General features: G+C 41.1%; 1 protein-coding gene across 3 annotated transcripts in view; it reads left to right on the top strand.

The window, feature by feature from the left end:
* LOC117210888 (zinc finger protein rotund-like) overlaps positions 1-15,258 on the top strand; it is a 242,810-nt gene that overhangs the window by 117,759 nt on the left and 109,793 nt on the right. For 2 of the 3 annotated variants that reach the window (XM_033454511.1, XM_033454345.1), the window contains exons 3-4: positions 11,625-11,693; positions 11,777-11,828. In XM_033454511.1, coding sequence (XP_033310402.1) covers positions 11,625-11,693; positions 11,777-11,828 — 121 coding nt within the window. The remainder of the gene's footprint in view (positions 1-11,624; positions 11,694-11,776; positions 11,829-15,258) is intronic. The other variant, XM_033454425.1, reaches the window with a different exon arrangement.

The following is a 15,258-nucleotide window of genomic DNA, read 5'->3' as shown; positions in this document are numbered from 1 at the left end:
TTGCTCTCCACAGAAAATATGTGGTGTATGTTCAAGTACGAAATTGTTTCGCTCAAAGCTACTCGAACTAACTTATTTTCCCATAACTATGAAAAAAAGGGTGGAAGGAAAGAGCGTCGAAGGGTCATAGAATACAGTCGATTATTCTTCCATCGAGGCGCAATTAAGCCTTGCTGAAGCGTCGGATCGCAGGATCGAACGCAACGGGGGCTAAATCCATCGCGACAGATAGCACTCGAGGATCCAGGGAATTGTTGATTCCCGGCGGATAGTTAAACACGAGAGGCCCTTTAGGGGCATTAAGAATTAAGTAATCCTCTCTAAACATTGAATCGACCCGTCAGCCGACGAGATACACACCGTGGATGCACTTTGCCAGCCAAAGTGACGATCGCCTGCGAGAAAACAGAGTCTCGTTTCACGGTGAAAAAAAGGCACGCCGCCCTTTCGACCGTGTTTTTTTCAAAATATTCACTCGTCTGAACGTGAAATATATGTGGAACGGGGAGATAGCGAGATGGAAATGGGAATTTGTCATCGATTTGAAATATTCGTAGCGTTTGTTAAGGTCGAGATTGCCCGATTAGATTATCGAATTCATATGGAACATCAGTGGTCGTTGTTCTCGGTGATTTCGTTTCCAGACACGAAGAATTCGATAATACGAAAATTGCTACTAAAGTTGTAGTTGCTTTCGTTTATCAAAAATTAAGAAAGCAGAGGAGAATTATTTGTAAATCTAGAGATTACATTTATTAGTTTTTCTACGTACAAAGTACGTTTCCTAAGTAAGATTCCTCTTCCGTAAATTAGAGTTTCGTTTGCTAGCAACGATCTGGTACAATTTCATCAGTATCGGATGATCGCGTCGTAAAAGTAGTACGTAAAAAGTCGTAGGCATTACAGAAGAGCTAAAAAAGTATTTCAAGGTTCCTCTGCCATAAATTAAAGCTTCGTTGTCTACCAACGATTTCCTACAATTTCGCCAAGGACTCGTAAATTCATATCATAAAATACCAACGGATTCAAGTTGGCCACGGAATACGTTTTAATACGTGCTGTAATAATACTTAAATATCGTCTAAGCGGTGATGTAAAAACTTCAACGCAGCTTGTTTGTCGCCAGAGGTGTTTAAAAGGGGTCGAGCGTAAGATCAACCGGTGATCCTTAATCTTTCTGATGGAGAAAAACGCTTTGCTTAAACATGGCCACTGGCCACCGAAGAAATTCACGTAAAAAAAAAAAAAAACTAACGTAAGGGAGTATCGAAGGAAGTTGGTACTCACAGGTTAGGCTTGGCTGTGAAAAGGTGACGTTAACTATGAAAGATTGACAAGAATCGAACGGCCTAGCCTACTTTGGGGATTCGAGTCATCGGTTCGGATCGATGAACCCTGAGCTGTGCCGTGGGCGATAGAAAAATCAAAAGCAAGATGCAAGGGTTAGTCTGAGGGGTAGCTTGAGAAACATAGAAGAAGCTAATTTCTTAACTCGTAGGATTTTTCCCGTTACTCTGTGGAGTACTTGAGAGATGTATTCTTAGGATATCGTAGAATCTTTTTCTAATTGCAGTTAGAAATATCTTGAACCCTTTCTGCAGTGAATAGTTTCTGAAGACGTAGGCTCATCTTGTGAAATGAGAACTTTTTTGTCGTGTGTATATATTTGATGTATATCGACATTTAAATCGTTTTACGCAGCATGAGAATTATTTGTTTGTCGACAGAAATTTCAGATTACGCGAATAAATTGGTAAATATACCGTCATGGATGTACTTTAGAAACATCTTCGCTAAGCGTCATTTCCTTTCCAAAAGCGACAGACAGAAAGATAGAAAGATTTAACGTTTTGAAGAAATAATAATCATAAATACGTACATAGAATGTGTTTATGTTGTATTTGAACGACGAGTACAACTGTAACGCTGAAAGGGTTAGGTTGGGATTAGGTTTTGCCACCAAATAGGGAAAAACTTCACGGTTTACTAAATAAAATACATCATTGTTCTCCGGTATTCTTTGGCTGAGTGAGATTTGTATACTAAATGAAGAAGGGATTGATTATCTTGGAAGGAACAGCATTTCGTTTAATCTCGTCACTCGGATAAAACGCGGGATTTTACACTCAGTTGACGTTAACGAAGGAAACATTGTAACAACAACGAGAATGAATTAATGAAAGGAGAGCAAATTGAAAGAAAAAGAGGTTTAAAAACGAGCAATCATAGTCTCCGAGAAGAGTTCTTAACGAAATTATATCCGCGAAGGAACTTGGAAAGTTTCCCACTTTTCTCGCATTTTCACGGCCCACTTTTCTTCCCCTTCTTCCTTCTTACGACAGAAATACTAAAAATAAAATAGAGGAAACGGAAAATAGAGCAGGATAAAGGATACAAAGAAAAGGGGGTAGGGGTGGAAAAATTAAAGGGAAAAGCTCGTTCTCGATGGAACGTAATTTCCGGTGTTTAGCATGGAAAATATTTCGCCCTGCCGCTCTTTTCTCTCCCCCGGAATTTTAAACTCGTTTCCACAACGATGCTTGTTATAATTTCGTTAAACAATTACCGTTCACTTAGTTACCGTGTTCCGCGGAGAATTTGCTCACGATGAAAGTGAAGCTTTAACTTTCACCACCGACGAGAATCGCGTTAGGTATGCTCCGCATGAAAATTTCCCTAACTTACATTGATCACGATGCTTTCTTTGTATTACAATCACGACAAACATGATTTATGGCTGGAAAGATTTCATTTTAAGTAATTATCCTTATTTCCAAAAATGAGTCAGTTTGGTACAGCTATTTTTCTAGTCAGCTGAAGTTCCAATCTAATTCCTGATCGGTTGATTGGTTTAACAATTCTTCCTACCAGTTTCTATCAGATTTTCATTTTCTTCCTTCGTCAGAAGCTTCTTTGACGTATTCACTCATATTTATCGTACTTCTTTATCGATCCTTCGACGACCAAGCAATGATATATCGTGTAATTGCTCTAAACGGTAAATAAAACAGCTTACATACTATTTTAGCATGATACAAAAATGTACTAGAATAATTTAAGCTCGCTATGTAGGTCTGAGACACAAAGAACTTGCTCGTGACTTAATAAAAAGTGCTTTATCTAAGTGCTATAAATATTCCCATTCCTTCCAACTTTATAAATATATAGCATCTACGCGAAAGGCGGAATAGCTACGAAAGAAGCGTCGAGCGATTCCTCCGAATGTGCTTCCACAACCACGTCATTCCAAACTACAATTCCACAACCTGAATTGACTAACAAAATCGCCAGACTCCTAAGACCAGAAAGAAACACCTACTGTCCTGGACATCGTGACTAACACGGTCATCCGCTGGAACTTGCTATCTCGAAGAAAGCGTCCCCGATGGAACCAGCTTCGCATCGACTGTCACGAAAATTCTTGCTTAACGAGTCGGTTGTCAGGTCTGGAGGACCACGGTCGAAAGGAACGACCGCGCGAAGCCAAGGGGTTGGGAGGATTTAGGGTGGCAAATAACGACAGATAAAGAAAAGAGAGAGGGTGACGTCACGGGCGTCCTGTTGGGCTAGGTCGCGACGCGGCCTCCCTTCGTCGCTCGGCGTTCCTCGCCACGGAACGGTGAACTCGCCCCCTTCGTCCGCCAGCATCTAGCAGCTCCTCCACCCTTGGCCGTCGTGCCGAAAAAAGCAAGGCTCGCAGAAAGGACGCCCGGCGTCGTGGCGCTCTTTGGTTGATCAATACACGCCGCCTCGTACGCGGACGGACGGTCACGCATGTGCACCGTGTGGGCCCCTCGTTTTCTCCTCTCTTTCTCTCCTTCGCCCCTTAGCCTCCTCTGCCCACCCCTCTTCTTCTCCTTTTTTTATCCCTTTCTCTCACCCGACCACCCACTTTTCGTACCGCGCTCCTATCTCTTTCTCTCGCCGTGTTCGCCTTCCCCTTTTTCTTCCACCCTCCCACCCCCGCCCTCTCCGCAACCCCTTCGAGCACTGTGTCTTCTTCCCTTTCGTCTTTTTGCGCCTCTTCCACCGAACCCCTCTGCCCCGCGGCCCTTCCAACCCCTCTGGCTGTCGCCCCCTCCGACGTCTATCTCGCGCCGGACACCGGGGAACGTGCCACTCTTCTTCTTGTCCTTTCGAGAGCTTGAATTTTTCGGGGTGGGAGGTTTTAATGGTAGAGGTGTCTTGTTAGTTTCAAGGAGATGAACTTTCGTTCGTTCGATTAACTGTTGTTATTCGGACGTTGCGTGCAAATTCACTGGCGAAGATCTTCCAGCTATTTTGTACCGTCTGTTTATCAATCTCAGATATTGGAGAAATTTCTTTCCAGAGAATAGTGGTTCGTCCGTTTTATAAGGTTTAGAATAGCAAATCAGAAGTTATAACGTTAACTCGGATGTCAGTGGAAGTTACAGAAGATTCGGTCACGACGGATAATTCGATTATAATTGTATCGAGAAAATAATTCAAGTTGCAAGCGTCATCTCTAAAAGGAAACAGTTACAGTGACGATTTTTCAATTCACCCCTAGTAGAGAAAATTCATCGTTCTCTATCGGCTATCATTCCTATCGCACCTCTCTTCTTTGTTCTTTCCTGGCAGCCTTACCCGATCCTTCCACCCCCTCCGTTTCTATCTTTCCACCCCTGGTTCCCCAGCCGCGCTCCTCCTTCCTGGAGGCTGGCCGATTTTTTCCTCCCGTTTCCTCGGCTCCGCTATTTTTTTTTTCCACCTTTTTCCCTCCCCCGGCCGGTTTCGCCTGCCCCCTCTTCAACCCCCGCCGCTCAGGCGGCACGGAGCGCCCTCTTTCTCTGTCTCTTCTCCCTTTCTTTTTCATCCAGCCCGGTTTCTTGCTCTCCTTCGATCTACTCTTCGCTCTCTATCTTCGTCCCCGTCGCGTTCTCTCTTCATCCGTCGAACGAACGAACGAACGAACCCCTTCTTCCTTTTTACCCCCGTCCTTGTGATCTTTTTTTCCCCGGCCACCCTCCGATGCCGGGCGTCGGCGTCCTTTTGCTATCGGGACGCTCTCTCGACTATCGGCCCGACCACCTACACCGACGTACGGAATAGAGAAAGAGAGAGAGAGGATAGCCAAGGGGGTTTCGAAGCGAGAGGAGAGAGTGGCTGCAGCGCCTGGATGCGAGCTAAAATGTATTTTTTTTCCCTTCTTTATCTTCCCTTCGAGCTGCTCGTGGGTAGGTTGGATTACCAATCCGGGGATCGTCGAGCATGTATTTCCATTTTTTCCCTCCTTTTCGCCTTTTCCATCCTCCCTCGTGTCTCTATCCTCTCGCCCTCTCTCTTCTTCCTTTTTTTCGCCTGGACGTAAGGGTTGCATCGGACGACGCAACCTCCCCCATCCCCACCCTTTTCGTCCCACACCGTCGTGTTTCCGGCTCGATGGAAATTATCGAGTTGAATTTTTGAAGGGCCTGTGTTTCGTGTCCACGAAAAACGTGGCTTGGAAAAGGGGATGCGGGAGTAGCTGGAGGGTGATCGTGGATATTTCGATCAACGAACTCGCTTCGTGCTTCAGTGACGGAATGGAGAGGCCTCGAGTGGAGAAATTTTACTGGGTCTCTGACTTCGGTTTTTAATAAAGCTGCACAGTAGGAGCTTTAGAGGAGGTGGAAAGCTTCTTGGTTTACCGAATGTCAGAGCTTCCAGCGTTATAAGGAGGGCCGTGTACCGGTATACATATTACATCCGTTGCAGTCTATTTTTCGCTCGTACCCCTCGCCCTCTTTGTTCAAACTTTACTTTTAAATTTGAACGTGCTCGTCATACTTATAAGGCTGATTCTCTTATTGAATTATTAAGAAATTTAAGCGACTGTTCGCCGGATGACACGTTTCAAAATCCGTCACTGATATTAGATTAAGTTACTTAACCCTCTTATATTTCTGTGCTCTTTAATTATCAGTAGGATAATTAATAAGATTAATCGTTCAATCTAAGTTTAGAAAAGAACAATGAATATTTATAGTAGCGAAGAAAATGAAATTGAGAGCTAAGTAGGTTATTTCTAATATATGCATATAATAGTAACATTTATATTAGACGTTTTTCACTATATTCTTGACGCTTCCCTACTCTGCAATGTACATTATATTTCTCAAGTACAATTTGTTTTGCAATTTGCAAAATACCTCGTTTCGTCCTCTGCTGTATATAAATCTCATTTTGGTTGATAGTCTTGATATATAATAGAATGCAACTAACCAAAGTTCCTTTCCGCTTTTTCTCGTGTAAATATAATGTAAGGTCGGTTCGACTTAAAGGGATTTAGGTCGGCAACCCTTGTAGGAAATGTCAGACAAATGTCAAAGGGCGACATTACTCGGTCGCTCGACTTCCAGGCTCTTCAATTATTCTTCTCATTACCAGATCCAATTTGAACCGTCACGTGACCGATCTCGATTCCATCTGCCAGCGGATGGATGGATTTAAGGGATGAATCGGTCTGTTCCTGCTCAGCAACGATTTCCTTCGCCCTGAGCTCGCTCCTCCAACTTTCTGTCTGCTCTCGTTCACGGTTTTAAAATAGAAACGGATAGTACCCATTTCCGGCCTGTGCTTCAAAACACTCATGATTTTTTTCTGTCGTGTGAAGAATCTTCCCACCTTCGGATGGTTTTACTTAGGGCGGTGAAAGTTTTTAGAACAGAAGCAGAATCTTTTCGACAAGTGTTGCGTGTGTGCTTCTAATGAGACTAACTTTAAAGCATGGCTACCTGGAATTACAGAGCTTGTACAATTTTCAACTTGATTAATTCGTTGATACGAACAATTTACTATGCCTATTTCTTTTGCAAGGAGTTGAGAATTTTTAGAACACGAGGATATGGAAATGAACTAGTTTCGTTAAATGTCCAAAAATCTAGAGGAGCTTAGAATAATTTTAAAAAATGGTAACTCACAATGGCACTTTCAAATTTCGAAAATTAATCGACACTTTATATGCAATTCGCCTACTTAGATCTTATTTTTTAAAAGCATTCACATTTTCGGAACACGAAATTAGAAAATTCAGATCCCTTGGAATACAGTAATTTGCAATTATCAAAGTTCTAAATTTCCATAAAAAGTACTTTACGTTCTCAAACATTTCTCGTCCGGGCCATCTCTATAACATAACACGAAAAAATAGAAACGAAATCTTTTCGTCCTGTATCCTACGTTTTATCGCAGTAAAAATAATTACGAAATACGATAGACGATTAATTATGTCTCCAAACGTTCAAATTCAATCATCAGCATCGATAAAAGTAAATGGAGAAATTTCAATGAAATAAGGAATTTCGTAAATGCACGGATCAACAGGCAAATAGAATGGGAGAAACATCGAAATTTTGTTTCAATAAAAGTGTCGGTGGACAGGATCGCAATATCTGGAAGGGATTTTATCCGGTCGTTCGCGAGAGGGTGAGCTTTCGACGGCGTTAGGGCCGCGTTGACCATCCTCGCACGGAAAATGCATATCCCTTCACGTTCTTGGACTTTCTCACAAGAATCGGATCGTTTCACGAGCCACCTGTGGAGCGACCGACGAAAGCATTGCCCTTTCGACGCCTTATGGTGTCCCTTAGCTCGGTTTCTAGGTCGGTCCTACACCCTCGGATTTATGGGGGCGTAAAATTCAGTCGCAGCGAGTGGCTCGCTATCGATTCGTACTTACCGAACTAGGTCGATCGACGAATCACCTTCGACATCGACTTACGACAAGGTTGATGGCTTTTCAGTATTATTGCTCGATTGTTTTACGATCAAGTTCTCGTTTCGTACTTCCATATACCATTTTCAATCGTTAATCTATAAATATTTGTTGCGATATTTGCCAAACTAATTTCCTTTCTCCTCTGTATAGAGTCTAAATTAAATATGTAATAAATTAAATAAAACTTTTGTCTTGTTACTAACTGGTTTTTAAAAAATGACCATTGGTCTCCGCAAAAAATGGCCACCTACGTTAGAGAACGCTGGAGCAACGCGAATACTGTTACAAAAATTGCAATATTTAATAAAATTATCTTAGAAACAGCTCTGTATTTACTATACGTACACTTAATTTATCTACTATTTTTTTTTTACCATTTTGCAACAATTATAAAATACAGGAAAAATTCTCAGAAAGATTAAATTGAATAAAATTATCTGTGAAAATACCCGTATTTACGATAATACAGAAATATAATTTATTTATTACTTTTCTACCATCTTATCAGAGTCGTGAAATGGCAATGGTAGAGAAATTACACGATCGTTCTCGAAAGAATTAAAAGCTTCGTTATCAACGTGAAATCGCTCGCCAAATATTTCAGACACGTCAGCTATATATCAGAAAGTCTACTGCTAGCAATTTTGCCAAGGAATAACGTAGAAAGAACAGAGGAATTCGAATGGTCGCGTTTACTTTATCGTTCGTGTAACGCGATCCCTCGTCCGGAATAGGCCACCCTTTACTTCGAGCATTCCGAGTCCTTCGAGATGGATACGTGACCACACGCAAGGTCCTGCGAGTTGCGGAGGCCTGTCGGAGGGTGGTACGCGGTCGTTTGTGGTTCAGGAGGTCGTGAGAAGGGAAACGAGGTCATCCCTTAATGTTCCTGGCATCCCCGGTGTCCCCCTTGTCGTACGTGTATTTCGTTGGCTTTTTAAACCGCCCACGGTTTCCAGCCTTCGTGTTATGGGAGCCGTCAATCGAGGGAAAGAATTTTCTCCTGTAGGCAATTAGTGGGACGGCCGGTGATTTACTGCGTACAAATTCGAAAGATTACGAAGCTTCCCTTTCATGACGTTCGATTTATAGTTTTACGTTTAACGGGAGTAAAATTTCATTTTCGGGTTGACTGGATTTGGGGAAGACTCGGGCGGAGTTTTTCGTATGTAAATTTCATTTTCCAATGCGGATAAAATTTTTTTAGCGGTCAACTTGATTAGATCCAGTTTATTAAGATTCTGTTTTTTAATAAACTCGATTGTGGAAAGGAATTTTGAAGAAACGGCTTAATAATTCCCTCTCCGTTGCTTTTGTCCTACGATTTGAAAAAATACGAAACTTCTCGGACAATAATTCGTGGATTAATACTACTGATAAATTAACAAAGTACTTGTTATAAATCATAGACCTCTAACGAGATAATCAGATAATTTATAATCGATCGAAATTACTTATAAAATTCCGTTTGTTTCATCGTCGAACGTTTCGCTATTGTGCAAGATTTTTTATTCTGATTTTATACACTGGTAGCTGTGTTGTATTAATAACCGGTTGCTCGTGTGTATTCTATAAAATATTAATTAAATCGCGCGTGATTCTTTTTTATATTAATTAAATTAACATACAGCGAAAGATATCGTTTGCTCTGTTCATTTTATCAAATCTCGCTCAATTTTCCTCAAATGAATTCTTTCGTCGCGTGATTTAAACAACCCCTTTATATTACAACTTTTCCATCCCCTATGGCTGAAGTACGCGTTTTCGCCTAACAATTTATGAGCGAAAGAGGGGGTTGGATTGTTTGTCTCTGTAGAAGGCCGAGTGATGCCCAAGGTCACAGGCTAAGCCCGCCACCCTCGTCTATGTTGTGTCTAGACGGTGCTTTTTACCCCTCGCCGTTCTCTTTGCCATCCTCGATCCTCGCTGCCCACGCCTCCTCCAGTTCGACTACTTTCCACACTCCACCTCACTTCCACCAGCTCACCAACCCTCGTCCTTCGCTACGATACTCCATTTATCAATTATTGATACTCTTTACGCGGTTTTCGGTGATTACCATTCGACGATGTTACGTCGATGAAACACGATGAATCATGATCTTCTCATCGACTTATTTTCTGATCTTATTTTCTGTTACTTAATGTAATTGCATCTGGTGACTATTTCTACGCGATATTCTTCTTACACGGTTCTTTGAAACGCGCAGCTCTTTTAACACGTTTTATTCGCACTTACACGTTTGATTTAGTCGTACACGGTTACAAAAACGCACGGTAATAATTAGTTGGCTGGTTAGTACCCTACGCGGATACTTGAAACTCGTGCTTTCTTAAGCACGTGGGTTATACGTGTTTATTAAACAAAATGTTTTTAGCGAACGCGTCTCTGTATTTTAAATTGCCTGCTGTATAACTTGCGCCAGTTTTACACCTTGTTGCACACCAATTTTTTCGTGACCCTTTTCACACGATTCTCTTTCTGCATGATACGCATCCAGCGTGCAAAAACAGGCTCATACGGTAGCATAGTTTCGCAATTGCCTAGAGAAATTAGGATTCGTGGGATTTGATACTGTTTTATAAATATAACGTAATCGGTGTAGTTTCATGATCAAATAGGAAATCAGGATTCGTTGTAGTATTTCATACTGTTTTGCAAATTTATCGTGATTGATATAGCTTTTGGAAGAAAATACGAAACAAGTTACATTATTTGATTCTAGAACGGAACTACAGCGAATATACCAATGATGGAAACAAGCTGTTTTCAGGCACAAAATTGTAATCGCGACAAACTTGGTGTCGTCATAAGCGAATCATCTTTATATATTGTGCAATAACTGTCAGGGTTTATTTTTACAACTCTAGTTCGCTTATAGGAGTCTCGGCAGCCAAGCGATTCGAATGTGTAGCTGTAAAGACCAAAATCGTACGACGCGTCTACCTCTTAAAATACAACGCGATATTTAAGCTCGCAAGATACTGGAAGCAGCATAGTAGACGATACGAAAGATTAGAAACAGAAGAATCAATTTAAACATAGGAAAGAGAGATTACATTAAGCGTACTACTAAAAATTCATCGTCAAAAATAAATCGGGAAATGAACACCTATTTAATAAACAAAAGAGATACGAAATATAGAAGAATATAAATAGAGGAATAACTTCAAATATGGAAAAAGAAGAGCACTGTCCTACGTGTGCCATTAAGAATTAAACATTAAAAGTAGGTCGACAAATAAAACAGTCATTTTAACTGTATTAGCGTTACATATTTCAGCTTCACTTGTCTTTACGTGTCTTTATAATTATTGGCATTAATTATAATGGCATTACCACCTAATGACAAAATCCGCAGTCACTTAGTTGCCAACCCAATAGTACACACGTAACTGGAATTAATATTCACATTTACAAATACATACATACATACATATACAGGGTGGTTGGTAACTGGTGGTACAAGCGGAAAGGGGGTGATTCTACGTGAAAAAAGAAGTCGAAAATATGGCATACAAATTTTTTTTTTAATTTTTCCATCGAGACAACGATCTACAGTGAGATCCGTTATAACGTACCGCACGCGTACCGAGCGAATATTCAAAGTCGATTTTCTCGAAAACAAAGCCTGAAACGAAAAATTTTTATTGTAAATTTTCGACTTCTTTTTTCGCGTAGAATCACCCCCTTTCCGCTTGTACCACCAGTTACCAACCACCCTGTATATGTAAGAAAACTTCAATGATATCTACTTCCACTACGCGTCCAGCTATCTTTTCCTCCGGCTGTGTCTAAGTCAAGAAGAATAAATTCAAACATAGAAAAAGAAAGACATTGTGCCCTATATTCGGTGCTTTGCGCTCTATATAAACTAACATATATCTGTTTTTTTCTGTCGCAGCAATGCAATCCGCACGACAAGGAGAGCGACTATTGGGGTGGCGGACGGGGCGCGAAACAAGGTTACGAGGTGAGCCAACCGCTTGCACATATTTTAGCAGAATGGCCGAAATTTTCACGGTCCCCGTGCTAATTCTACTTAGTGAAGCGCAGCACTTTCTGTTGCAGGCGAAAATGAACGCGGACCATGGCCAACTGCAGAAAGGTGAGTCGTCCTTTTGCCTTCTTTCTTTAATTGGATCTCTTAATCGGCCGTGAACGTATGCCTCGCGGCACCGGTTTAATTATGCGTGTTTCTCGTTTTTCTCTCTCTTTCTCTCTCCCTCCCTTCTCCCCTTGCTCTCTTACCGTCAACGTTTCCCCCTCTCTCTCTTTCTTTTTCTACCTTAGAGGAAAAAATATTTTGGACATAGAATAAACGTGGACCGAGGAGCGCGCAAATATTGGCACTCAATATTCGATAGTGCGGCCATTCACGGATATTGAAATAACAGAGGTGAACGACGACACGGAGGATAGAACGTATTCCCGTTTCTTTTTTCTTTTTTTCTTTCACGTTCCGGTTTCATTCTTTTTTCTTTCGTTTCTCCCGTTTTGTTCCTTTTCGACGAATTTTGTCTCGTTCCGGTTCCAGGGTGCCAGCACAGAACGTGTTGACTGGACCCACGCGGTTTTCACGGTGAATCGCCAATTGCAGGATATCGAAGGGTTGAAAATTTGGAAATTGCTCGTGCCACCGAAATTCGCGATTTATTCGTTGGTTCGTCATCGTGATTTTGGTGTTAGGATTCTGTGCAGTTATTAAAGTTAGGAAAATCGATCGTACGTGGTTGTCGAAGATCGTACGTGTTGCTTAGAGTGATGACTATCTTTAAAAGTCATATCTTTAGATTTGTATAACTGAACAAAATCCTGTCTTTTTTTTTCGAAGATTGGATTTTGATCTTTCAGTATTTCTTAGATCTAATTAAGAATTCTATGTTAATCGGATAGACGCTACAAGACAGACGTTCTTTATGAGCTCCTAAGGGGATAAAGGTACGAAGACTTTCTTCGTCGATTTCTCAATTCCACGATCTTCGTCGTTAGAAACTAAATGAATTCACTTTCTGTCAATCATCGTCGTTGTAGACTGTACCAAGTAAAATAGCTTCTATAAATTCTATAATTCTATAGCAACTGTGATTTCAAAACGAGTAAATAAGCCGGTCCGAAGCCAAGAAGGCCAAAGAAGACCGGCAGAACAATCTAGCAGTACCAAATCACTCAAACTACTATTTATTCTTCGCTTAATATACAATGTCAGACACGCCAGATGATTTCATCTTACTAAGCAGAGGTTTCTCGTTAAATAATCCAACACCGACCAGAAGACCTTTGGTTGTCTGAAGAAAAGAGAAAGAAAAAAGAGGAGGAAGGAGAGACAGGACCGAAGCTGACGCACGTTACGTGTAAACATAGTTCGTAAGGTTGGTTCGCTGTCTGAAACCGGTTGTAACTTTGCATCCGTGACGTAAGATCGTCGATTAGGATCGAAGCAGGAGCGGGACCGCTTCGGGCCGGGCAAAAAACACGCGTGAACGCGAATTTATCATTCCACCGTGTCCCCGTCCTGTCCTTTTCTTTCTCTTTTATCTTTTCCCTCTTTCTTCCTTTTTTTTCACCTGTTACCGGACCAGGATCTCTTGTTTCTCTGTTGCTCCTCGCTTTGGTCCTCTATGTGGTCCTCTTTCTCGGCTTCCTTCTTCCGCGTTGCAGTTTCCCTGACCTCTGTCTCGCGCTCGGTCTTCCACAGATTCTTTTTGTAGCTCGGCACAGGAGAATTGGTATTACGAGGTTGTATAAGTGTTTTGCTATGCTTTTGTTGCGGAATAGAAAATTGGGAGAATTTGGAAAACGAGGTGGACGTTTCTACGCTAACTTTTTTGTTTTCGCTGTCCTGCGCTTTTCATACTTTGAATTATTTTTCTTAAGCATAGAGATTTGATGTTAGATGTTTAATCAGCTTTGGTACCCATGTTTGGGAGTTCGTTGACACTTTAAAAATTATTTATTAAAATGTTTCTTACAATTACGAAAAGTAATTTTAGAAGACGTCCGTCGAAGAAATCATATTACGTTCTGTTATTCTGAATGAATGGAAATTGAAACGATTCTTTCAATTAGTCAGGCCTTCCGCTCTCAGAACAGCTCAACCGAATTACTTCTTTATATTTTCAGTCTTAAAAAATCACAGCTTTCGAGGGAATTAAAAATTCAGGTCGGCTTTTGCGTCCTTAATCCTCATTTTAATTCCCGAAATCTCCTAATCGAATTTCATTCTTTCTAGCATGAATCTTAGAAAATATCGAAGCCTGCGAACCGGTGAAAAATTAAAATCGCCTTTCAATTTTTCAAATATCCTTATAACTAACATCTCTGTTCTCAAATTATCCGAAACTCGATCGCCGGATATATTGATCGGAACTCGATCTCCGTATCGTCGATTCTTAAAAAAAAAAAAAATTAAACCTTCAAAATCAACAAAAAAATCAGAAAAAATAAAACAACGATACGAGTATAGAGTTAGAAAGCAAATTCAGCCTTTCAATTTACAAATTTTCATTTGAAAAATCTCTCGACGATGATTAGTGTCGAGCAAGACTCGTTAGAATTCGGGAAGATGTAAGGGAGAGAAAATGACACAGGTTTTTCCTGGTATCGAAAGAGTTGAAATCATCGATCGGCGTTTAACGAAGCGGGAGGGAACGCCGGCAATGACCTAGGCCATTCACAGGCCGTCATTTTTTCCCGGTGCTCTCCCCGAAGGGATTAAGTAATCGGTGGCTTCACTCGTAAAAGGTGAAGCACGTTTCCATAAATGTTTTTCACTGCCAATGGCACGTGCGACGTGTCGTGTAGATCGGCCATTTACGAGACGCACGTTTTCCCCACTATATTGGCCTGTTCTGACGGTGCCTCGTGTACCGATTCACTTGATAAGTGGAAAGAAACTGAGCAAAACAACGGCTACTTTTTTCTACCAGCTATTTTTTACACGTCTGTCCTCGCGTTTAGCTTATGTCCTTTATTTAATGACCGAGCGGTAGAAGATTAGTACTCTGAGGATATTTATACGAATTCAAATTCTTGCGACCACGATTGAAATAAATTTAGACAAAAATTCGTCTCACCTGTTAAACACTACAACGAGTGCTATACACATTTTATATACTTCGTATGTTACGTGGATTTTTGCATCTTCAAATATCTCGTAATTATATAAAAATTCACAGTCTAGCAATCAGCTGTTAATTTTTTGCTTACTTTTATCTCGACGCTATTGGTATACTTTTATTTGTTATTTTTAGAATAAAAAATGAAATTGTTTTTATATAGTAATTCGTTAGCTGGACGAATAACGCGTAATTAGAGACATTTGTTAAGAATCAGCAGTTTCGTCACCGTCGTAATTGATTCACATGGAGTGGCCCGAAAATTCTCAAGAGAAAGGAATGTCTGCTGGTGAATTTGGGCCATCGTCGAACGATTCTTGGGTCTGGTTTGCCCGAAATTTCAACGTCATGCGATCCGTGCATTAAGGAATAGTCCAGGGGAACGTTTACGCCAACCCTCGGGGCTGATTTTCGAGTCGC

This window comes from Bombus bifarius, unplaced genomic scaffold, assembly GCF_011952205.1.
Source record: "Bombus bifarius isolate JDL3187 unplaced genomic scaffold, Bbif_JDL3187 scf7180000007966, whole genome shotgun sequence".
In the NCBI taxonomy this organism is placed as follows: Eukaryota; Metazoa; Arthropoda; class Insecta; order Hymenoptera; family Apidae; genus Bombus; species Bombus bifarius.
The sequence above is the reverse complement of the archived record's forward strand: the minus strand, read 5'-3'. Positions and strand labels throughout refer to the sequence as shown.